Genomic DNA, 24,763 nt, shown 5'->3' on the forward strand with positions numbered 1-24,763 from the left:
GGTGGGCCTCGTGTGGGGCAGCCAGGCCTGTGGGATCAGCCTCTCTCCCCTCTTAGCAGAGCCAATCTCCCCAGACTGTGCCTCCCGCCTGGCCCTCCCGGGGAGTCCCCGAGGCTGGGCCCGGCCCTGTCTGCTGGAGCCTGCCACAGAGAGCTGCTTTATTTAAAGTCCATTCTGCGCGTATGGAAATAACTAGAGGCCTCTGTATTTAATTTGGCTCAGCCAGGAAGATTTTTGGCTCTGTCTGTGTGTGTGTATTCTGCAAAATCTTTCCAAGTGAGCCCAGGGCTTGGAAGCTTCTGGTCATCTTTGTGCAGTTGAAACCAACAAGAACTGCCCAGCGTTGGTGAGGGTCTGTGGAGGGCAGGCTACAGGAAGTGGTTAGTGTAGGTGAGAAAGAAATGAGGAAGAGAGATGAGATCATGGCAAGGGAAGCAGTTTGTAAACTTCATGTCTGTAGTCCAGGTAAGTGGAGGGGAAGAAGGAAGCGCGGATGAGCAAAGCCCCCTACAGGCCCGCTGGAGTGGCATCTGGTTTCCACAGCAGCAGGCCTAGAGCCTGTGGCCCAAGCCCTCCTCCTGCCAGGGATGGGAGAAACACCCCATGTGGACCCATGGTTGGCAAAGTGAGTCTTTGCGTGATTCCCATACTCCTGTCAGGCAAATGGGACAGGTGTTCTCGCCATTGTCAAATGGGACATGAAAGCAGATAGGTTGAAATCGCTCGCCCCAAGTCCCCAGCTGGAGACGGAGAGTGCGAGGCCTGCTCTCTGTCTGTACCCAGTGCTCCCCATGGTGCCTGTGGAACATCTTTCACAGGTTGACATTCTTGGGGGTGGGCAGGGCTTGGATTTAAGCCCCAGGGCATCCTCTGATCAGCCAGTCTGGGGACAGATGTCAGGCCTCAGATGGGTTTTTACATCACACGCCGCCCTGTGAGGCTTGAGTAAGGGTTCCAGTCTGGTGCTTGGTGGTCCTGACATGATGGATTGTGGTGCTGTGATGACACCGCTTTTGTTGGTAGAGTCCTGTGAACACCAAACACCAGAGGACCCAAGGGAATGGAGGGCCTTGGCATTCCTGCCATCAGAGCGGAGCTCTGGGAATTCTTGAGGCCTGCCTCTCGGGATTTGGTGTACTAAATTAGGTTTCTTGAGAACAGTGCATCCCAAGCTTGGATTTTTGTTTCTTTTCTTTTTGGAACCAGGGATCGAATGCAGGACCTTGTGCTTGTTGGGCAGACACTGTGCTACTGAGCTATCTATATCCCCCAAGCTTGGACCTTAGTTCTGGTCTTTGAATTAGACCTTGAGTGTTGGCCCTTTGTTGGAATCACAAGAAAAAAAACAACAAGTAAGAGGATCCAGCCAGGCATAGGGGGTAAAAGGGGTGCTGGGGCCTTTGGCAGGGATAGAACACAGACTCCCTGAGGGTGTGACTGCTACTCACTCCATCTGACTGTCCTGGAACAGGAATACAGGGCCAGCATGGCCAATGTTTCTGTTGTATTCCTCCCTACAATGAATTGGAAACCCGATTTTCATATTAAATTTCTAGATGTTCAAATGTTGGTGCCTTAATCCCATCTTTATAGTAAAATACTGCTTGGACTGCACAGCATGCTGTGTGGATAAAGTCAGGGTCCAGACTTGAGCCCTTGTCACTGAGTGTATGCCTCCAACAAGCCTTGTGCCTCCAAGGCTTCCAGATGGGAGTGCAGACAGGGCCTGCTGGCCAGGTCTGCCAGGGGCAAGGCCAAGGGTCCCGGATGGGTGGATCCCACCCTTTTCTTGGCCCTGGCCCAGAAACCAGTAGGAAGAATAAAGGGCTTTTTCTAGCTCCCCCAACCCCCGCCTTGGAAAGGCTGCCCTTCCCTGACTTGGCTTTGGGGCTGGCATTAGGGGCTGACTTTGCTTTTGAACTAGGTCTATTCCCTGCTTTGCTGTCCCTGTGCCCAAGATGTGGGGCAAGGTCCTCTGTCAGCTTGGGGCCTGTTGCAGAACTGATGCTGGTGCCTGCTGTGAACAGCACCTCGCCAGACAGAGGCCCTGGCTCAGCTTGATTGCAGGGTGTCTGCACCAGTCCCCCACCCATGCTGCCTGCTCCCCTCCACCAGCTGGCTCTTGGCCCATGGAAGAATGTGTGTTTTCCAGCCTTGCAGGGAGGCTCTGCCCCACTTCCTGTCTGAGGCCTGGCCAGGGCTGCCCTGCCACAGGCCTCCTGGGATGGTAGGAGGTGGGCACGGGATGGAGGCAGCGCACTCAGAGCTGAGCCTGTCCTGTCCTGGGGTGCAGTTGCCCTTGGCTTTGCTCTCAGTGTCTCCAGGCCTGGGGGTCCTGGGGTTGTGAGCATGGATCCAGCATCAGAGGAGCTCACAAGCTTTTGCACAGCACAGCTGTGGGTAGAGGAAGCAGTGTGGACGTGGGACACCATTGCCAGTCTCCACAAGGCTGGCCAGGCTGTGGCTTCCCTGCCTACTGCCCTGTGGTGGCTTCTAGCCGCACCTAAAGGTAGTACTAAGGCCCAGCTTATGCGGGCTCTCTTGGCACCAGTAGGGTCCTCTGTCTACTTAGCAGGGCCTGTGTGTCTGTGGTGTGGAAGCTGGGCCTCCACTGGAGAGGAAACGGACACCTCTGCCTTCTGGAGCTGACTTTCTTGTGGCAACAGACAGGCTTATAAATAAGAAAGAACAGAAAGGCCCAAATGGAGAATGAGCTGTGCTGTGAGGACGCCTGTGAGCTTGGCTTGTGGGCTGTGGCATTCGTGGGGTGGCAGCTGTATACCAGGAGTGCTCTTCCCTCCCTCCCCTCTTGAGTGGCCCCTTCTGCCAGGTTGCCTGAGGTGCACCCCTGTGTCGCAGGCCCCCTGGCCCTGTCTGGGCCCCTTGAATGTCATGTTTGCACAAAGCAAAACCCAGCAGGAGCCTTGGGGTCACAAATGGACAGGGCAAGTCTCAGTCCAGGTTCTCAGAAATGCCTCCAACCCCACGCATCTGCTGGCCGCTGAGTCTTCTGTTCTCCAAAGCTCAAGCTGGTCCTCCTGTGCTCTGAGTGACTCACAGAGCACCCGGAAAGTCACGTAACTCCCCCAGACACACAGCTCTGCATTCTCTCGGGAGCAAGGCCACCTTGACCTGCTTTAAAAACATGTTGACAGGACAGGGCAAGGGTCACAGAGATGTTTCTCTTTCCCTCAGTAACGTTCTAGTCAATGAGAACAGCCCCACCACAGGAAGCCAGTTCTCCTCTTTGCTGGGCATCAGCCCTGACCCTGTCTGTGCACTGTGCAGGTGGGGAGCTGAACTCAGAGAGGGACCACATCATTAGGACGTAGGCAGGGTGAGGGTTAGCTGTTCCACCCCCACCCCAGTGCCCCTGGTGTCCTCCAAACCCACATATTTGTTGATTTGCCTGAGGCCCAAAAGGACCCTTCCTCGCCTAATTCCGACCTGAGGCTCCTCCTGCAGCCTGCCCATCACACCACCAGCAGCAGACAAACAGGGAAATAAATGCTGAGTGTTGGTTCAGTAAGCAATGCTCTAAAAATAGCCTCCTGCTCTGAACAGTCCATTGTTTGGAGTCCTATATTTTTCTATGGTGTAAAAGCCACTTCTGGAGGTCTGGGTGCTGGGTAATTACAGGTACTACTCTGGCCTGGAGGGTGCATTGGCCAGTCCTTACCTGGCCTGAGGCTGAGCCCCTGAAGTCAGCATCACTGAGTTTGGGGTACTCCCTGCCCTGGAGGTGGTACAGCCTGTGTTCTGCTGAGGCAGAACAGTATCCCCAAGAGGATGGTGGATGCTACATGAAGGCCCTGAGTGCAGAGGCCGCCGGCAGGGACAGGAGCCTGGAGCCCCTGCTGTACCTACACAGGACAGGGACCTCACTTTCCACTGGTCTGTCCAGTATAAGCCTCAGGTCAAGCATCAGGGCAGAGGTTCTGGTCTCCTTTTGCAGCCACCTATGTTGCTCTGTGTCCTGCCGGCTTCTGCTCTGACCACATGTGACATCTCATGGGAGGCAGAAAAACCCTCAGGAGTTCGGATTTAGGTATCATAGCTTGGTGTGTGACACTGGAAACCCAGATCCCAGGGTACGGACCGGTGTGGTTTACAGAAGCTGGTCAGCAACCACCCCTCTGGGACTCAGGTGAGCAGAGACCTGGAGGAGGTAGGGAGAGCCTGGACCACAGTGGACAGGTGGTACTTCAGATGCCCAGCTGGGGATAGAGGGGACTTAAGAACTGGCTGGAATCCCTCCTCAGGAGGAGGAGGATGCTGTGGGCCACTCAGGTCATCCCCAGCAGGTGAGGTCAAAATGAATATAATCTGGAAGGAAAGGAGTGCTAGGCAAGAGGGACATGATGCCAGTAGTCCAGTGGAAATGCAGGGACAGTGGACAAGGAGAGGTGGACAGACCGCAGGGCGCAAGTGCAGTACTTGCAGAGGTGCTGAGGTAGGACTAGAGGTCCAGCCAGGAGCTGGGGGTGCTGGCCTGGGTGTGGTGGCCCTGGGGTGCCAGGGGCTTGGCAGGAGGACCCATGGGGCCCTACAGAGCCTTAGGTCACTGTGGAGGATCTCCTTACTTAAAACACAGGGCTAGCAGTGTCAGAGCAAGGAGGAATGTGGTTGAAGCTGTGTTTTAAGGAGATCTAGGCTGTGTAGGGTGGAAGCATGGGTGGGCTCGTGATAAGGCTCGGTCAGGCAGCTGAAGCAGGCCCCCGTGGCCTGATATGCTATGAGGTGGAAGCAGAGTGCAGGAGGCAAGCTGGCAAGCCTGGCTCTGAGTGAATAGCCCAAGGACTGCATTGCTGTTGGCAGTTTGATGGGGACCTGGCTGGAGCTGGTCTGGCCAGAGGTGTTCCTCACTGAGCCCGCCCTGCAGAGCTCTGGGCTGGGTCTCAGATTCCTTTGCAGTAGCACTGGCTTCCTGCCCCCAGCAAGACCTTCAGCCCCATGTTTTAAGTAAAGAGATCCTGGTTAACCAGCCCTAAATTGTGCCAAATATTTGGGTGGCATCATGACCTGTTGTGGCCTTGTGCAGACTGTGGTTCTAGATCTCCATTTTTGGCTGAAGTAGTGTCTGGGGCTCCAAGCATAGGACTTGACATCGCTGCCCCAGCATGTACACCTCATGGGGCCACCCACCTCTCCTTGTCCACTGTCCCTGCATTTCCACTGGACTACTGGCATCATGTCCCTCTTGCCTAGCACTCCTTTCCTTCCAGATTATATTCATTTTGACCTCACCTGCTGGGGATGACCTGAGTGGCCCACAGCATCCTCCTCCTCCTGAGGAGGGACTCCAGCCAGTTCTTAAGTCCCCTCTATCCCCAGCTGGGCATCTGAAGTACCACCTGTCCACTGTGGTCCAGGCTGTAAGGCTATAAGAAGAGGAAGACGCTGCTGCCCTCCAGGACCAGAGAGACAGACCTGGGCAGGTGCTGCTGTTCCCTCTTTGCCCTCTGTTCCTCATTTTCCCTCGAAATCTATCCCATTATGTCCCCTCCTCTGCCCCTGGGTCTAAGTGAAAGTGGGAAGGCTTGGCAGTGTGGCGTGGGTTGGGATGCAGGCTCTGTGGTCCTGGGTGAGCTACAGAACCTTCCCGAACCCCGTGTCCCTGGCTGCAGGTTGGGATTAGTAGTACATCCTGGTGGGGTCCTTGTCCTCTTCTGGGGCTGGTGTCCCTGGCAGCACAGTGGGTCAGGGCTGCACAGTGACCCAAGCCACAGGTGTCCAGGAACCCCTCACTGCCTCTCTGGTGCTATGGCTCTGGCCATTGGCCCCAGAGAGCCACCTTTCTCCACTGTGCCACACCTGCCCTTCCTCAGAGTCGTGGTCTCCATTTCTCCTCCCCTTTGCCAGCCCTCTACTCTGGGTGATCAGTGTAGCCCAGGAAAGGGCAACGCCTCACAGGAGCTTGAGGGCTGGGAGTGATTCCTCCCTCCCTCATCCTGCCTCCTCTCTGGAAACCAAGACCCTCAAGGAGCAGCCACAAAGCTGGAGACAGGAGATGCATACATATTTCAGGGTGCTGTTCGGCTACAGCCAGTGACCTGGCCTGAGGCCCCTGTGTGGCTGTCTGACCCCAGAGAGGCTTCAAGGACCTGCATCCTCCAGCAGGGAACCCAGCCTGAAGAGAATGGCCACACCATGTGACCCTTGGAGCTGGCAGTGCACAGCTCAGCTCACTTGTCTCCTGACCTCCAGTGACAACCCCCTAGAGCAAAAATGTTTTTCAGTTTTTATTTTGTAAGTGCATGCTTACACACATAATGATCACATTCATTGTGTGGAGTTGATACCCATCTGTATGTACCACATTTTAATGTCTTTCTTATTCCCTTTTACCCCCTTCCGCCCCTTCCTCCATCTTTTACCCCTTCCCATTTGAGAAAGCTCTATCTTGCTGCTTCCTAGTATCTGTCCTTTACTTTGCTCTTTATATATTTTTTATCTTGCTCTTTACATGTGAACTGTGTGATACTTAATTTTGTGTGCGTGACCTGTTCATTTAACTCTCAGGTCTTAAGGTGCATTTGTTTTCCTACAAATGACTGAAGTCTGTCCTTGTGGCAGAGCAGTGCTCTGTGGTTTGTGAACACCGCCTTGTCTTTATCCATTCGTCTGTTGATGCACAGACACGCCACTTCCAAGATTTAGCCATTGTGAGTTGTGCTTGGAGTTAAATTATCCAAAAAGGTATGGGTTGGTCCTGGACAGATGTTGTGTGAGGGCTTCCAACATCCTCAGATACTGGCCCCACCTGGAACCAAGCCCCTGAGGACACTGAGGGACAAGCACGTGTCATGCTTGGCCTCATCCAGTAAGCTGCGCAGAGGTGCAGGGGCAGTCAGTGGCTGGGATCCAGCGGCAGCGTGCTTGCACTCTTGTTTTCTTTCCAGCTGTGTGCCCTTGGGGCTGTCCTTACCCTCTCTGCCTGGAGAACAGTGGAGAGGACTGGAGGGGTTCCTCAGCATATTGCTAATTGCATAGACCTTAGCTGTCATGGCCACTGCCATCAAGGTTCACGCTAGGGTGAACAGTGGGTCCCCACTTCTCCCGTGCCCCCTGCTAGTGCCCAGAGCCTCCTCTGACTCACATTTTTCTTGGAAAAAGTCACTTGTGACTTCCAGGCCATAATGAGAGACATCGCTGGCCGAGAGGCCAAGCCCGACCCTGCCCTGATTCATACCAGTGACAGGCGGGATGTGGCATCTGATGTCTGGGCCTTGGGGAGGTAGGAGTGTTAGGCTGCAGCCTGGTGTGCAGGGCAGAGTGCAGGGCAGCTGGCTTAGGAAGAACACGGGGCCTATTGGCCCCTCCTAGGCCATCTTGGTCAGAGAATAGCCAGTGGTAGTTGTTAGCAAGGACTTTCTGTTTATGTGGACATCACTCTGTCAGCTCTGGTGACCCTGACACACATCCTGTGAGGTTGCTCCCCTACTTACCGCCCATACTCCTCTGCATTTCCCAAGAGTAGAAACAGGCACAGAAGTTTCCCACTACAGTTGGTAGTGGTGGGACCAGAGTCCCCCACCCCTCCCCCATGTCTGGTTCCCCCAAGGACCATCTAGACTCCTCGTTTGGCAGAAGGCAGGGGCAGGGCGAGGAGCCTTTGCAAAGTGTGTCATCTGTTAGTACATAGCATCCCTCACCCTAGGGACACTCTGGTCATGCCCCCCTTTTCCCTGAGACAGGTCTCACTATGCAGCTCAGGCTGGCCTCAGACTCACCATGATCTTCCTGCCTCAGCTTTCCGAGTGCATGTATCACTACGCCAGTATCACAGCTCTTTAGTGACGCCTGCCTTACCCAACAGGAGCCTACAGTGAGGAAGGCGTGTGTGGGGAGCATGGCCAGGGAGGGAAGCTGGCGGCTCTCAGGGGAGACGAAGAGGCTGGTTATGCCTAGAATGGGACCCTGGAGCAAAGGGTGGCCATGTCCATTGGCACCCCAGGCCTCACCATGCAGCCCCATCCCTGGCCTGGCCATTGCCAGTAGCCCCAGCATGGGCATGAGGAGCTCATCCCACAAGAAATAGCAGATCTACCCTTGGCCACTCAGCTGTGCTGGAGGTCAGGACTTTTGAGGACCAGTGGGCAGTTGTCCCCAGAGCCATACTGCAGTGGGGTAGGTATGCCTGCATACTGTATCCCCCTAGGTATGCAGCTGAGGAAAGAGGAGGTGGGCCCTGGAGACAAAGACCAGCCAGGTGTTGCCAGGACAGAGGCCTGCAGCTAGGACTGGAGTCACTTGTACCACACAACCTGCTGTACCTTGTATACATCTAGTGACAGAGAGCTCACCCCCTCCTGATCAGCTTCCCTGGTGTCAGGGGTAATTTGGGGCACAGTTTTGCCTGATGGTAAAATTTGCTCCTGCCTTGGTTTGTTACGTTGCTAGTGGTCTGACCCCAGTGACCATAACCTCCACCTGGGGCTGCTGTCCTCTCTCCCCAGCAGACCTAACTCCTGGTGGGAGACTATAAGCCTTCATCTCAAGCATGTTGTTATTTGGGTTTGGCAAGCAGAGCCCATCTCTGTGCCAGCCAGAGTGGGTTGGGTGGGTTGGGTACAGTGCTGTCTTGGCAGGGGCCGGGAAGGAGCCTGCAATCAATTAGCAGTATCTGCCAGGGGCAGCAGGAGGAGGTGGGGCAGGCAAAGGCTCTGGCCTGTGTCCCCATCGGGCTCTGGGGTCCAGACTGTGTTCTGCTGCGATCTGACAACTGTCTCAGGCAGCAGGGCTATTTTTGCCTCTGGATTTTATTCAGCTTAGTGACAGGCTCCTCAACTGCAGTGAGACTTCAGCTCACATAAGCTTACCAAAAAATTCTCCAAGTCTTTCCTCTGAACAGCTGTCAAACTAGAGCCTCTACCAGTGTGACATGACTTCCATTGTTAGATGTAGAATTGATTCAGGTAGGTCCCTTGTTGAATGGCATTCTGATTATTTCCAAATTTTCCTTATGTAAGACCACACTGGTGGAAAAAGAATATTTTAAAAAGCACAGTAAAAACAAAAGTAATGCCAATTCATTTTAAAAATTTTGTGACAATTAAAAAAAAAAAAAAAAAAGACCACACTGAGGTGAAAATCCTTGTATTGAACTCCTTGTGCACTGGTCTGATTTCCTTGGTGCAGATTTCTGGGAAGAAGTTATCGAACCCAGACATCCTCTCAGAGGTGGGCGACAGCTGCCTGACTGCTGAAGGACATTCTAGAAGTTGTGAACTGTCAGGAAATCTGAGAGGACCCAAGCACATGCCCCACCCCATTCCTGGATATGAAAGAACCACCCTAAGTCCAACTGCTCCCCATCTTATGGGACAATTCTCCCTTCCCCAAGAAATAAACATTAGGAGAGCTGAGATCTAATCAGGAAGGAGGCAGGGCCTTAGGGTCCCCCAGAGCCCAGGGTGATGACTTGCTAAATGGCACTCTGTCACAGGTGCTGCTTAGACTCCACCCAGCTGTCTGCAGCCCAGCCCACTGCTGTGTGGGCGTGTCTCAGTGTGGAGCATTTTCACTTTCACAAATTACCTTTCCAGGCTGAGGAGAAGGATTGCAAGTTCCCCGTGTTCTGGGCAATGGAGTGAAGACCCTAGCTTAAAAAAAAAAAAATGAGGCTGAGTTAAGTTCAAGTCTAACCTAGGCAACATACAGACTCAGTGAGACCCTTGCTCAAAATATTAAGAAAAAGAAGAAAGAACTAGAAATATTGTGCTGTGTGGGGGTCTGGGATTTGATCCCCAGTGCTGCAAACAAAAGGAACAAATCAAAATGTGAAAAGGATGTGATGTAACTCAGTGTGAAGGCCCTGGTGACTAACACAGTGTTGAGGTCCTGGTGACTGACTAACTCATTGTGAAGGCCCTGGGTCAAGCCCTGGTGCTGCCAAATGAAAATTAAAAAAAAAAAAAAAAAAAAAAAATGTAAGAGGACTGGAGATGTGGTTTGCTGTAAAGGCTCTGGGCCACCTGCTTGTCTGTCCTGAGCAGGGGACCCCGGGGAACCATGGCAGCTCTTGCCCTTCCTCCCAGCTGGGGCACAGTTCCTGTCCCTTGCCCACCACTGTTCAGGCCAGAAAGCCTGGGGAATGGCTGAGACCTGGAAGTCATCAAAGGGATGTTTTCCTTCACCTGAGCTCCTCTAGCCATCAGAACCCAGCTCACCACTGCCTACAGGGGCCCCCACAGGTCACCCAGAGGCTCATAGGTTCTGATGCAGGGACAGCTGGGAAGGCCCTACCTAACTCTATACTCCTGCTGACCCAGTGTTGGGAGACTGCCTGATGTTCCCCTCTTATCTGTGCCCTGGCTGCATCCCTCCTGTCCAGGACTTAGTCTGTCTGCAAGGGTCTGCTGTGGGGGATGCACACTCCGTCAGGTGACAGCAGTTGCTACTGTGGGCCACTCTGCAGCACTGTAGCAACGGTCTGTCCCATCCCTCCCACACACTGAGCTCAAAGGGATGCAGGAGGGACTCGGGGAGGCACGGTGGCTCTTATGATGTGTGTGCACTTCCTGGTACTCCTGGGACACATCCACAGCATTGTACTGTGGGGAGGGAAGCAGCCCTGGAAATGAAAGGCCACTCACTCAGTTCACTACCAGAAGTGGTGTCAGGCAAGAACCTCACCTCCGAGGAAGGGCCTCTGTCGTGCTCTGCCCCATGGACATGGTGGGCCTTCCTGCTGTCTGTCCTCATGCTGGCAGCTAGAAGGTAAATGGCAGGGGTTTGTACTCATCCCTGTAACAGTACTTGGGGCTCTTGGCTCCAGCACTTCTTCCGGAGCCAGGCCCTGATTTCTCTCTCCAGTGTCCCTCCTTCCTGGGGTTGACGCTTGGCAGCTGATTGTGCCAGGCCCTGCAGAATTGTGAGGACAGAAGTGGAGTCAGGCAGGGGTGGCATTTGGCTGCAGCTGTTGAGCCAGGTGTCCCCACAGGCTACAGAGGGGGTGTTGGGGCAGTGCCTGTGTTCCCTTCCTCCACTGTGTTACTTCCAGTGAGCCCTCACCCTAATCCAGACAGAGGGTCTTTAGTGCCTCAGCCTGAGGCCAAGCGACCTCACAGGGACAGGGAACCAGCCAAGGAGATAAAAAGTGGCGTCGGAAACTTGTTGATTGAAATCTTTCTGCCCTTACTCCGAACTAGTAAGTGATTTGCAGCGGAAACTGATGCCTGCGCAGGAGAGTCTTCCAAGTTCGCGGCAGCTCTGGATGAGTCAGCCTGCCATCCTCTCGGTCCCTACCAGTTGGCCCCTCTCCTACTTTGATGTCATCCTGGTGGTGGGGATGGAGGCAACCAAGCAGAGGAGAACATGGGGTTTCAGGCTTCACTGACTGGGACTTGACTGAGACTCGGGCGAGCTGCCCCTGTTCCCCTGGGCACTGCGAGGGGCCTCAGTGTTGCTCCCCTTTTCATCACAGCACAACGGGAGCTCGTGGTTCTTCTGCAGGCCAGTTTTCATATTTAGAGGAAATGTTTGAACAGTGTTCTCATTTCCAGGCCTACCATAGCAAATTGGGGCTTGGACAACACATTTCTTACCTCCTGGTTCTGGAAGCTGGAGGGCCGAGATCAAGGTGTGGACTTGTTTGCTTTGTGAGAAGCCTATCTCTGTGTCTCACTGCCGTCCCTCTGTGAGCAGCCGTATCCAGATCTCTCTGTTGGAGAGAGATGTCGCCTAATGATGCTGTCTGGCTTCCCTCTCTGAACACGGCTTCTGCAGATAGAGTATTCGGTGCGTGTCTAAGCCAGGCAGTGGAGTGGTGATAGGATCACCAGTTGGCCTTTACTGAGCACCTGCTATGGGCCGGCTCTGCTGTAGCGCTGGGTCTCATCAGCACTCCATGGGCTTACTCCCCAATCTCTGGGAGCTGATATTCTTGCATGAGACTGGCAATAAGCAAAACTGACCAATATGGCAGATGGTAGAGGGTGGTGAGTTTTACAGAGCAAACTAGATCTGAGTGCTGCCCAGCATGGAGAGGTGTGTACCATCTTCCAGGTTCATGGGGGACTCGGTCTCAGGGCAAGGGAGGAAGCAGAGAAAACAGGTGCCATGGGCTCCTGCCAGCTCCCCGTGCCCCAGGCTCTGGTTTTCCACTCACAGGAAGTGTCTTCCTTTTTCTCCTCTGCAGTGTGGAGGGTGAGGTGCCTAGCAGCGAGACCACCACGTCCCTGGACAGCCCGTCAGCCTACCACCAGGGCCCTTTGGTGTCTGCCTCCAGCCTGAGCCCAGACCACTACGAGCACGTGTCCGTGGGCGCCTATGGGCTGTACTCGGGGCCCCTGGGGCAGCAGCGTGCACGGAGGCCCAAGCTGCAGCACTCGACCTCCATCCTGCGCAAGCAGGCCGAGGAGGACGCCATCAAGCGCTCACGTTCACTCTCTGAGAGCTATGAGCTCTCCTCAGACCTACAGGACAAGCAGGTAGGTAGGGCATAGTGGGGGGGAGCAGGTGTGGGGCAGGCCTGTCCACTCGGGTGTCCTCCCACCTTCACAGCAGAGGTGTGGCTCAGCCATCACCATCATCACTGTCGGTAAAGGGCTCCAGCCCAGTATCCATGCGGGGCATCTGCCTTCTGTGTCCCTGGAGAGTGCTGGGCCCAGCCTGGCTCACCTGAGATGTGTGAAGGGGTAGAGAAGGCACATAGCTATTGACATCCCTCTAGGGCACTCATGTGGAATCCTCAAGCAGCACCTTTAGTGCTTTCCTTGTCCCTTGTGGCTGGGGTCTGGGTCCAACCCCACCAGGACAGGTAGGCCACAGGGACATGTAAGGGAGGGATATCCCTGGACCACATAAACAGCCCAGATGCTGAAAGGACACCAAGGGAATGCAGAGCAGCTGAGGCCAGGCTGCTGCTCCTGTCTACCCTGGCTGTGGCTCTAGGGTTTTGAGGGAGATGCTCATTGAGGGCGGCTCTTTTTCCCTAAGGCTGTGGCTAGAGAGGTGGATGGTGCAGACCCTCGTAGGTAGGCACATACAGGACCAGAAGAAGTGCCTTGGGACTGAGGGGTAAGGGGAGCATCCTGTCCCTGCTGAGGAAGTGGCATCTGCAGAAGCAGAGCCCTCATGGTGAGAGCCCACAGTGGGCCTTTGGCAGGAATTCTGTCATGAGCAGGAGGATGACACTGGGCATGTCAGCAGTGTGCAGATCCAGAACTTGTGCTCTGACGCTACCCACAGCCCCTGCCTGACTTGAGGACCCCTCCCCATGGCCACAGACAGCATGCTTCTCTGCTCAACTCGCCCTCATCGGCACCTGCCCCACAGCCTGGCTGCCCTCTTGTCCCTATAGAAGCAGTGGTCCTAGCTGTGGCCCTGGCTCCCCAGGAGCAATAGGATCCTCCCCTCTCTTAAGCAAGGAGCCCTCTGCCTCCTTCCCTGCTTGTGACCCCTCCCCACCCTGCCCTACAGCCCTGCAGCCCTGCCCACCTCTTCTCATTGCTCTCTACCCTTCCTGTGAGTTGACACTGTCGAGGGTACAGCAAGCAGTCAGGTAGAAATGGCCCCCTGCACTGGTGGCCCTTATCCCTGTGGCCAGGCCAGCAGCAGACTGGGACAGCCTCTGTTGTATTTGTCCCCTCTGCCAAGGCCCAGAGGGTCTCACAAAGAGAACGATTAAAATAGAACTGGGAAAGGTTCTGACCTCACACAGGCCTACAGGACATTTATACTCTGAAGGCATGCCTGAGCCAGCTGCCACCATCCCCCACCCCGTGGGCGTGTTAGCTGATGGTGCCCACCATTACCAGACATGGGCTGTGTGCTGGAGCTGGTAGTGGGCAGCCAGGACTGCTGCTGCCGAGTGAGCGCTGTGTGCAGTAGGGGAGGTAGGCTTGAGCAAGGTGGCAGTTCAGGGACAGCCCCATTCCAGAGTGTGATGTGGACTGGAGAGGTGATGCAGTCCAGGAGGGACATGGAATGACTGTACATGGTGGCAGCACACTGTACAAGGTGGTCATCATGAGGACGGGGCCTCTGGGGAAAGGTGACCACAGGGGCAAAGGCCCTAAGGCAACCCAGAGGCGGGAGGTGACACTGACAGCCCCACACAGCATTACTTGTTCCACTGGGCTTCCCAGCAAGCAAGGCAGAAGTGGGAGTAGGGAAGATTGCTGGAATTGTCTGTGAAGGTGGGGTTCCCAGTTCCACAAGGGGTTGACGTTTGTGGACACAAAGTCCCACTGTGGTGGAGCAGGTGTTGGGTGGAAGTTGGGTGTGTTCTCCTACACATAGACTTAAGCATGGTGACAGCATGGCCTGCAAGGTCCAGGGCCAGCAGAAAAGAAGAGGTGCTTATGACACCCCCAGGATGACAGGCACCCCTAAAGAGAGGAGGCTCAGCTTCAGGTTCCTTGTAAGCCCCATGGGCTTTCTGAGTGCCACTTGCAGCCCTGAAAATAGAAACCTGCTATGTACAGATGTAGAAGCAAGGGGTCCTCTTTGGATGGTGGCTAGCAGTTTCACAGTAAGAGAGAAAATCAGAGTGCCCTGGCTGCCTTAATGGGACATGGAAAAGTCATTTGGATCCCATCCTCTATGCAGTGCACTGCCCTCCCACAGGCCCCAGGACAACAGGTGTGGTTTTGTTTAGGGAGCTCTCTAGCCTGAGCCCTCTCTGAGCCCCAACACCAGGAGATTCCAGCCTTCCCTTGCTCCCTGCACACCAGGCTGCAGCTGCAGGGCTGTGTCTTTCTAGCTCAGGAGAATGGAATAGGGACGGGGTCTTTTGGGCTGCCCTGCTGTTGAGGGGGCCCATGAGAGGCCCTGGTCGTCTATACTGCTGGCCGCACCCTCTGTCTCCACAGTCATGAGGCAGGTGTTGGGAACCACGGTGCTACAGGCCTCAGTGTTGCTGGGTCTCAAGTCTTAAGTTTGTCCATCTGTTCAGGGGGCGGGGAAGAAGGCCTCCACAGCTATAAACAGGTCAGCCCCTGTGGCGGACCTATGCTGAACACCTTGTGTCAGCAAGGGCTTGCCAGAATTGCTGTGGGGAGCGGGGTGTCCTGTGCAACCCTGTTCAGCAGATGAGGGAACCGGGCCTTCAAGTTCCAACCTTACCCAGGTCCATCCAGCTAACACCAGAGGTGCCCAGGAAGACATCAGGCACTCACTGGCTTTGAGCCCCATAGCCAGGGCATGGTGGGGGCACTGGCCGGCATCTTAACCCACATGCTCATGTTCTTGGCTTCTGATCCTTCGCCATCTCCAGGAGCATTTTCATTACCCTGTCAGTCACAGGACTGAGGCTCCTACACAAAAGAACATTTGGGATTCTTGGCACACTGTATCCAGCTGCCCTTTTGCTTTTTACCCCCAATACTGGGGAAGAACCCAGGGCCTTTACATAGAGCTAGATCCCCTGTCACTTTCTAAAAGTTTTTAAGTTTGAGACCATCTCATTAAGTTGCACAAGCTTAAATTTATAGTCTTTCTGCCGCAGCCCCTCCCAGGGTACAAGGATTACAGGCATGTGCCACAGCTCACTTTAACCTTAACATGGTGTTTCATCTTTTTTTTTTTTTTTTTTTTTTTTTTTTTTTTGCGGAACCGGGGATTGAACTCAGGCCTTTGCACTTGCCAGTGAAGCACTTATTCCACTGAGCCATCTCCCCGGCCCTGGTGTTTCATCTTATTTGACCTTGGAACCCATATTTAGGCCCCCTCCGAGCAGCTCCCAGCACCCATTTCAGCCAACTCTGGATACACACAGACTTTCTGTTGCAGCTTTACAGTCTGAGAAGGAGGGTAAGTATTGTGCTGGCCAGCACCTGGGATCACCCTCACTCACTGTCTTCTCCGGCCCCAACAGGTGGAGATGCTAGAACGCAAATATGGGGGGCGCCTTGTGACCCGCCATGCGGCCCGAACCATCCAGACGGCCTTCCGCCAGTACCAGATGAACAAGAACTTCGAGCGCCTGCGCAGCTCCATGTCGGAGAACCGCATGTCGCGCCGGATTGTGCTGTCCAACATGAGGATGCAGTTCTCCTTCGAGGGGCCTGAGAAGGTGCACAGCTCCTACTTCGAGGGCAAGCAGGTCTCAGTGACCAATGACGGCTCCCAGCTGGGCAGCCTGGTGCCCTCTGAATGCGGGGACGTGGGCGAGCCAGTCACCCTCAAGTCCCCAGCGGCTTCCAGCGACTTTGCAGACGCCATCACAGAGCTGGAGGACGCCTTCTCCCGGCAGGTGAAGTCACTGGCTGAGTCCATTGACGATGCACTCAACTGCCGCAGCCTGCACACAGAGGAGGCGCCAGCCCCAGACACCGCACGGGCTCGGGATGCTGAGCCCAAGGCAGCATTGCACAGCATGGACCGCCGCGAGCTGGATGAGATGACAGCCTCCTACAGCGACGTCACCCTGTACATTGATGAGGAGGAGCTTTCACCACCTCTGCCCCTCGCACAGGGAGGGGACCGGCCTTCCAGCACGGAGTCGGACCTGCGGCTGCGGTCTGGGGGCGCTGCTCAGGACTACTGGGCCCTGGCCCACAAGGACGACAAAGCCGACACAGACACCAGCTGCCACAGCACACCCTCACTGGAGCGGCCTGAGCCACGGCTGCGGGCCGATCACCTCCCACTGCTCACCATCGAGCCACCCAGCGACAGCTCAGCTGACCTCAGCGACCGCTCAGACCGCAGCTCGCTCAAGAGGCAGAGTGCCTATGAGCGCAGCCTGGGCGGTGGGCAGCAGGGCAGCCCCAAGCATGGCCCTCATGGTGCCCCCAAGGGCCTCCCCCGGGATGAGCCCGAGCTTCGGCCCCGGCCCCCAAGGTCCCTTGAGAGCCACCTGGCCATCAACGGCTCGGCCAACAGGCAGAGCAAGTCAGAGTCGGACTACTCAGATGGGGACAACGACAGCATCAACAGCACGTCCAACTCCAATGACACCATCAACTGCAGCTCCGAGTCATCCTCGCGAGACAGCCTGCGAGAGCAGACACTCAGCAAGCAGACCTACCACAAGGAGACCCGCAACAGCTGGGACTCACCAGCCTTCAGCAACGATGTCATCCGCAAGCGGCACTACCGCATCGGCCTCAACCTCTTCAACAAGTGAGTCCCTGGTGGGCAAGCTGGCCCTGCAGAGGGCCACACGGGAGCCTGCCTTTGTACTGTCCTGAGGTGGACTCCAGGCAAGCACATGCAGGATGTGCAGTGTCTGAGTGTCCTCGGGTGACAGATACTTATAGGCCAGCCCAGACGGGCAGAGTAGGACCTTCCCCATAGGTAGAACAACTCCCAACTGGGTCCCTGCTGCTGCTCCTGTAGCACTGTGGTATGTAGGGAGGTGCAGGCCCAGTCTTGCCTGTCCAGCTGAGGGGCATAGAGTAGGCCTGGGTCTGAGAGGGCCTTGGCCAGCTCAAGTGGACCGGGGGAGTCCAGGAGCACCTGCATCAGGCCCTAAGTGAGGTGCAAGGGTAAGAGAACAGAGGTTTGGGGAGCTGTGGGGTTGTGTTGCTCCCCCAGGGGCTCAGTGGAAGTTGCTTCCGGGTAGCCCCAGAGCAGGTCCCAGGAGGGAGGAGAAGGAAGAGGGTATTTAAAGTAGATTATTCTTAGCAGGGCTAAAAATAGCAAGGGGAAGGGGAGGAGGGCCAAGCCACCCTCGGGGACCTTGGCAGGCTCTTGGGAGTCCTGAGATTTCACAGTATTTCTGGCCTCAGGGCCTCTGGGATCTGGGGTCATAAGATGCCAGCCAGGCATGGACTCCCCCAGAGTGGGGACTTGACCGGCCTTGTGTGGTGCTTCCCCCAACAGCCCCAGAGGACAGGGTGGCCAGTAGCTTGGCTGCTCCCAAGGGGCTGGGAAAACTTAGGGCTGTTCTTAAGGCATCCTCGTGGCAATGGAAGTGCTTGGGGCTGGGCAGGGCTTTGTCCTGAAGTCTGACTGGACTACTCCCAGACGCTGCTGCCTCCAGGGCTACCTCAGAGCGAAGCCTGCACCCTCTAGGAAGATGAGGGGTCCCTAGCTGTGGCATGGAGGTTGAGTAAGAGTCTTCTTCAGCTGACCCCCTATAGTCCTAGCCCACGCTCATTCTGTCACATAACTGCATGGATGACACAAAGAGACATTCTGCTCAGTGGTAGCCTTGAGGCTCAGAGTGACATCGTCTTTGGCTATTTTGGAGTCTTCCCCTTCCAATTTTTTTTTTTTTTTTTCCTTTTCTTCTCCTCTTGGCAGTACTGGAGATTGAAGGGCTTTCCCACTTAACTATATCCCTGCTCTTTTTATTTTGGACAGGGTCTCACTAAGGTGCCCACTACAGGGCCCCCGATCTGCCATCCTCTGGCCTCAGCCTCCCCAGTAGCTAGAATGATACTCCTCCAGGTCTTGTCTGTGTATTTGTGTGACACTTTAGGAACAGCAGCCGACCAGGGTGAGGAAAACAGCCCCGAGACCCTGTGTCCTGTGGGAGTACCCGCAGGGGGCCTCATCCTGCTCCCCAGTGCCCTCATCTGCAAGACGGGTGAAGCCAGTGATGCCCACCCATTGGGCTGAACTGAGAAGCACTGTGTGTGGGCACGGGACGATGTCTATGCGCTTGCTGTGGCTGGGTCTTACAGCCTCACTAGCAGGCCTTTGGGCACAGTGCTTCCTTTTTTGTGGCAGCAGGTGTGAACATGCCCCTTACACACCGTCCCCAGAGAGTCCCCAGGAGACAGCTGGAGAGTAGCTGTGGGGTCTCAGGCAAGCACAGTTTTAGTTCAAGCAGCAACTGCAAAGTTAGTGGTTAAGGGGTCCTGGCCCCATTGCCACCCTCGATCACAGGATTAGGTGGTGCCTGCCTGTTCCCATGCCTGTCTGGACTCAGTGTTAAGTTTTTTCTTTACCCAACAGGGACAGATGTGTCTCTCTGTCACTTAAGTTGATTTCCCCTGCTTGCTTCAGAGATGCAGCTTCTATCAGTGTCTTCCACCTCTTTGATTTTTTTTTTTTGTGAAACTGCCCATTTTTCGACTGGCTTTTTGCCACTTTTAAAGACACTGTGTTATACTAGCAGTTGGAAATATGACTCCTGCATAATTATGGGTACTTTGCCTTTTGCTTTTCTTTCTTGTATTTGTTGAAGGAGTTTATCTTTGCGATATCACTGATTTTGTCTGGGACAGACTTTACAAAAAGCATCCAGCTCAGGGGTGTTTGATGATATACTTCTTCGCTTTGTTGCTGCTCTTGTCTGATAAAAGAAGCATTTAATAGTATTTAGTCAAATCATAAAAAATGTTTGATGTTTTGAAACTACTTCTTTTTTTATGCTTTATATAATTCCTACATTTGGCAGTGCTGGGAACGGAACCCTAGGCCTCGTGTGCGCCTGGCAAGTGCTCACCCCCTTGACCACACCCCCAGCTGCTCTGTGTCTTATTCTGAAAGACACTGCCCCTGGTCTTGGAATTTCTTTAGAGAAAGAAAGAAAGCCAGGGTTGTCGTCATACCCTGTGGTTAACTTTTGCACCCCAATGATCCTGTGTTGGTGGCTGGCATCAGGATCTGCCTCCTACCTGGTCCTGGCTTTATGTGGGCCTTCCCCTCCTTCAGCAGGTCCTGGCTGCCCCCCCACATATACACACCTGGCACTATTGCAGGGGCCCAGGATGTACCCGCACACAGAATAAAGGTCCTGGGGAATGTCACACAATGGCTAAGTTGATTCTGCCAACCCCAGACATTTTAAATTATTTCTTTATTTATTGGTGCTGGAGATCAAACCCAGAGCTCTGCACAGTAGGTAATGAGCTGCACCCACAGCCATCAGATTTAACTGCTGCCTTTCATGTTTCTTATTAGGACAAATATCTCTTCTTTGTTGTTTTTAGAAACTCCCTTGCTCCTTGTGGACATTATTGCACAGGAATTTCAGAGTCAGCTCCTAAAGAATTCTGGTGATGGGTGTTGTCCTCCCAGCAGGGGTTCCCTGGACACTTGTGGTCAGCAGGTGCCACACTGGGCAGTGCAGATTGGATGGGGAGCTCTCTGCGGCCTAGGTCCTTGGGATGGGTCCGGGTGGTATCTGCAGGACTCCCCGCAGAAGCTGGGTGCTGGCTTATGTGGAGCAGACCCTGTAGCCCTGGCTAGGTGCCCAGCTCAGCCCTGCTCCAGGATGTTGTCTCCTTGGTCCGGTGTGGTCCTGATGCCAGCTCCAAGGTATTGGGAGATGCAAGGGGAAGGTGTTCCTCTAAAGCTGTGTCGTTTACCCAACAGCACCTCCTCCTATAGGCTTGGAGCCTTGCCATTTCCAAAGCCTGTCCTTCACCCTGTACTCCCTGCTAGGGCTCCCTTGGAGCCTCTCTGGGGCCCAGAGCTTCTGGCCAGTCACTGGTCAGGATACAGAACCCCAGATCCTGTGCAGTGATGGAGTCAGAGGTGGCCACTTGAGCCTTGTAGGGCTGGGCAGTAATGTGTCTGGTTTGCAGAGTGGGCCCTGAAGCTGTGTGCCAGGGCTCTGCTGCCCTTGCCTGGGTCCTCATCCTGCTATGTCCCTGTGCCCCATCCTCACCCCTCAGCCCACCATCACCACCCCTCCTAAGCCTCCCTTTTGTCCACACTTGCCCTCCAGGAAGCACAGAGCCTCCCCTGCAGGCTTCACACCCTCCTGTCTGGTGGGAGTGAGAACCCTATCTCTGAAGAGCATGGAAGTGGCGTCTGGGTGACCACCTGTGGTGACAGTGTGGTGGGAGTTCTGCAAGGGCTGGGAGCCATGCACAGGGCCTCTGTACCCCCTGTGCAGGGCCCTATGTTTGGAGGCAGCCAGCCCTCCACCCCTAGTGCCCACCCTGTCTGTTGGAGCTGCCACAGGGTTGAGGTATAGCCCCATAGGGACACTGCATGACTCTGAGAGGCTGTGTCACCCTCCAGCACCTGAGACTCCTCCCACTGCCCCATCCCCAGGGGAGGGGGCTCAGGAGCCAGACCAGGTCCCCCTTCACTGAAGCACAAGTCTGCTGGTTGTTGCTAACAAACAACAGGAATGATGCTAGGATTCACCTGTGCATGTGATCTGCCACCCAGCTCAGCCAAGGCAGGTGGGGTGGAGAGGGCTGGGCTTGGTGAGGCCCAGGGCCAAAGCTTACACACAGTTCTCTTCGCCAGGGCCTGTGGTGCTGGCAACTTAACAGGTGGCTCTCTGGGGAACAGGGGCTGGGCGGGGGGTGGGGGAGTTGAGAGGGTGAGGAGGACACTGGATCTTTAGAAATCAGGGTCTTACTTGCCTGTGTCTCACGGGCCATGGCCAAATCCAGCCTATAGAGCCCAACCAGAAGTCATTTCTAGGGCAGCTGCAGGATGCTCAGAAGGCTGGCTTTGGTTGCGTCCCTCCACAGGCTTGCAGTGGGCCCGACACATAATGGAGATAAGAGCCATCACACAGGGCTCCCCAGAGGCCTGAAGAGGCCAGGAGTATCTTCCCCAGCACTGACCCTGTCCCTGAGTTGAGAGGGTTACCTGAGCTCCCTGGCCCAACCTTGGGGCAGTCCTTGCAAGAAGCAAAGTTCCCCAGCCCCATGTCTCCTCCCATCCCTCTCCCTGTGCTCCACAGGAGGCAAGGCTCTGACTGGTCAGTAGCTGAGGAAGGTTAGCCCTTCGTCACCAGGACAGAGGTTGGGCAGGGTGGGACATCTGGAGATGTAGGATGGACACACCCCTTCTCATAGGGTGAACCTGGACAACTCCTTCCCCAGAAAGGAGGGCTGATCACTCGACCAGTAGTTGTTCCTTGAGGGGCACAGACCTGCTCTTACTGCAGAACCTTCCCTAGTTCACTATTGCCCCCAGTAGTTCACAGTCACCTCTGAATGTGAGCTGCACAGAGGGAAATGACCATTTGCGGTCTTGTGTTTTTTGTCACACTTGACTCTGAGTCAGCATCAGATGTCTAAAGCTGGCTCAGCCTCCTTGCAGGAGGCTACCAGTACTGGACCGGAAGCAGACACCAAGGGCAGGACTATGGGCTGGCTGACTGCTGACCGCCTGCCAGGCATCCCAGGGACACAGCAGGCCCAGGCGCAGATGGCCAAAGTTGCTGTCAGCACCTTCTTGAAACTTGGTCCTTCCAGGGTACAGCTAGGTAGATAGAAAAGTAATGAAGGTACAGTCAGGAAGTGTGTAGGAGGGGTTTTCAGTGGTGATGCCGAGGAAGGGCATGGACTACTTAGGGGCTTCTGAGGGCAAAGGAATGGGTTAGAACCCTGGCACTGTTTATGCAGAGGAGCACCCACTTGCTAAGCCTCCGTTGTCACTGCCTTGTCCAGGTCAGCATGGCATCACTCCCTGGGTCTTCCCGGACCTAGTGTGCTCTGTCGAGCCCTGTAGCCAGCAGTGTTTCCTGCAGACCTGAGCCATCTATTCTATATGTGTGAACGCACCCAGCTCTCTGGCACTTCTGTAGTATGCACCAGTGTCCTCCCCAGTGTACATGGCACAGAAAAGGCCCATAATTTGCCTGAGGTCCCCCAGCTAGTAGTGCAGCTGAAGTTGAAACCCAGGCTCCTGACCATGCCCAGCCTCCTGTGCTTCAGTGCCCCCCTGTGTCCGTGGGTTTCGCCTCCCTCCTTGATCATACTCCAGTGAGAACATGTGTTTCTCAAGAGTCGGGGCTTGTACTGGCACAGCCCTAGCCGAGAGCTGGTACTAAGGGAGGTCTAGCTGGCCAAGGGGACACACAGTGACACACAGCCCTGTGTTTACATCTCAGCCCCTTGGGCTCTATCCCTTGGCCCTGCTCAGAAGCCTCTGTGTCTCCCACAGGATTCCCCCCTCCATCATGCAGGCTTTGGCCCTCAGGCCCTGGCCTCCCATCTACCACTGTGCCAGGTATCCATAGCTGCCCTGTCCACTGCTGTGATCCCCACAGCTCTGTGCCTGACACGTGGTACCAATCCCTGAAGAGCTGAGCCTCATATCCCCACACCACCTCCCCTTTCCCATTGTGCTCTAGGTGCTGCAGGGCAGAGGAGCCTGTCCCAGAGGCCCTGGGAACAGGAGAGGGCTGCATGGGGCTGAGCAGGGCACGGAAGCAGAACCTGGAACAGCCATGTCAGCAGCTGTAAGGGGCAACAGTGCCCACATGCAGAAGGAACCAGGCCATCCTGGGTTGCACACAGGTGTGAGCAGCGGGGCCCCGCAAGGTCACTGCTGTGCCACAACCCCCTGGTTGTTGACTGCTGCCTGCCAAGCCTTAGAAATGATTGAGGATGTGACTGTTATCAGGTGAAAATAGTAGGGCCTCTGCAGGCACGTGCGCATACTGCGATGTGTGGCAGCTAGGAGCCAGGTGGGAGATGCGGTGGGCACATGCTGTCTTCATCTGCACTGCTGGCCAGGGGACAGAAGATTGGTGGCTCTGCCCACTGAGACAGGAGGTAGAACCCAGCCCCCCACCACCCATTGAGGGCATGGGTGCTGGATATGATCCAGGGCAGAGGGGCCTGAGCCCACTGCTCCCTCTACCCCCTCACAACTGGGGGAAGCACTGGATCCTGGAGGGGAACCCAGCTCTTGATGTCTCATGTGACACCAAGGACTCAAGACAGCGGGACAGGGTGCCAGTCTGGCCAGGGGTCTGGCCGTGCCCTTGCACTCTGCACAGCTCCCTGAGTGGCCAGGTGAGCTCCTGAGAAGAGGACACCAGGCTTCCTCAGGTCACATGTGCAGCTGTTTTCAAAGCCCCCTCATGCCACCCCGTCTCTGGCACCTCCAGCCTACCTGCCAGGTTAGCCAAGGCTACATCCCCTGCAGCCCTTCCAGGAGACAGGTGGCGCATTGGAGACTGAGGGGAGGATGAGCCTGCCTGGCTCCTGTGGTAGGAGCACCACCGCAGGATGGTGGTATGAGACTCAGGACACGGTGATGTCCACAGTCCACACTGGCAGGTGCAGCAGGGCTGTGCTCTGTGCCCAGCTGTGGGAGGCCTGGCTCTGCACTTCCTGGTGAGCACACCCAGGTGTGTGGGGACACAGCCCTGCTGTGCCAGTGCAGCCTCCCTCTGGGGAGTCCACTGGCAGGACTGGGCCATGCTTTCCGGCTGGAAACCCCAAGTCCTTCATGGTGCTTACTAAGTGCATCTTCACAGGCCAGGGACCTAGGGCTCACTCAGTCCTCTCACCAGGGGACATCACAGCCAGGTGAGGTCACAAGGCTGTAGGACTCTAGGCATTGCTGACCACCAGAGTGTTGAGCCCCAGGAGTGGGGGTTTAAGGAATGCCTTGGCGTACACAGGGATGGCTCAGAAGGGCTTGTTTACAGTCCTATGTGGATGAGGCTCCTTGTGGCCAGGCCAACCCTGTCTTATTGGCAAGGTTCAGGTGGCTTAGGATGAAGGGTTTCATCTCAGCACCTCCCCATTTCAGGCTTGGGGACAGGCATGTGGTCGAGGGCCAAGGACAGTGTCGGGCAGGGGAGGACAGGAGGGCAGCACCCGGCCCTGGGTAGAGCTCTACCCCAGCAAGCTGCTAGGCTGCGAGCTGAGTACATTTCTCATCTCCCAGGAAGCCTGAGAAGGGTGTGCAATACCTTATTGAGCGCGGCTTTGTGCCTGACACGCCGGTGGGCGTGGCCCACTTCCTGCTGCAACGCAAGGGCCTGAGCCGCCAGATGATCGGCGAGTTCCTGGGTAACCGGCAGAAGCAGTTCAACCGCGATGTGCTCGAGTGAGTTCTGGGCTGGGGGCACAGACCTATGCCGCACTGGCAGAGCCATCCTTGGGATCCCTCACGTCCTGTGTAACCTGCACTCACAGGCTCACTCTGT

The 24,763-nt window shown here is 55.4% G+C and overlaps 1 protein-coding gene across 8 annotated transcripts in view; it reads left to right on the forward strand.

Annotated features, from left to right (window-relative positions):
* Iqsec1 (IQ motif and Sec7 domain 1) overlaps positions 1 to 24,763 on the forward strand; it is a 296,085-nt gene that overhangs the window by 252,425 nt on the left and 18,897 nt on the right. For all 8 annotated transcript variants that reach the window (XM_023708325.1, XM_023708323.1, XM_023708322.1 and 5 more), the window contains 3 exons: positions 12,143 to 12,434; positions 15,824 to 17,073; positions 24,502 to 24,663. In XM_023708325.1, the coding sequence (XP_023564093.1) occupies positions 15,830 to 17,073; positions 24,502 to 24,663 (1,406 nt within the window). In that variant the 5' untranslated portion in view covers positions 12,143 to 12,434; positions 15,824 to 15,829. The remainder of the gene's footprint in view (positions 1 to 12,142; positions 12,435 to 15,823; positions 17,074 to 24,501; positions 24,664 to 24,763) is intronic.

The sequence above is a fragment of the Octodon degus genome, unplaced genomic scaffold (genome assembly GCF_000260255.1).
Source record: "Octodon degus isolate 3935 unplaced genomic scaffold, OctDeg1.0 scaffold00350, whole genome shotgun sequence".
Classification (NCBI taxonomy): domain Eukaryota; kingdom Metazoa; phylum Chordata; class Mammalia; order Rodentia; family Octodontidae; genus Octodon; species Octodon degus.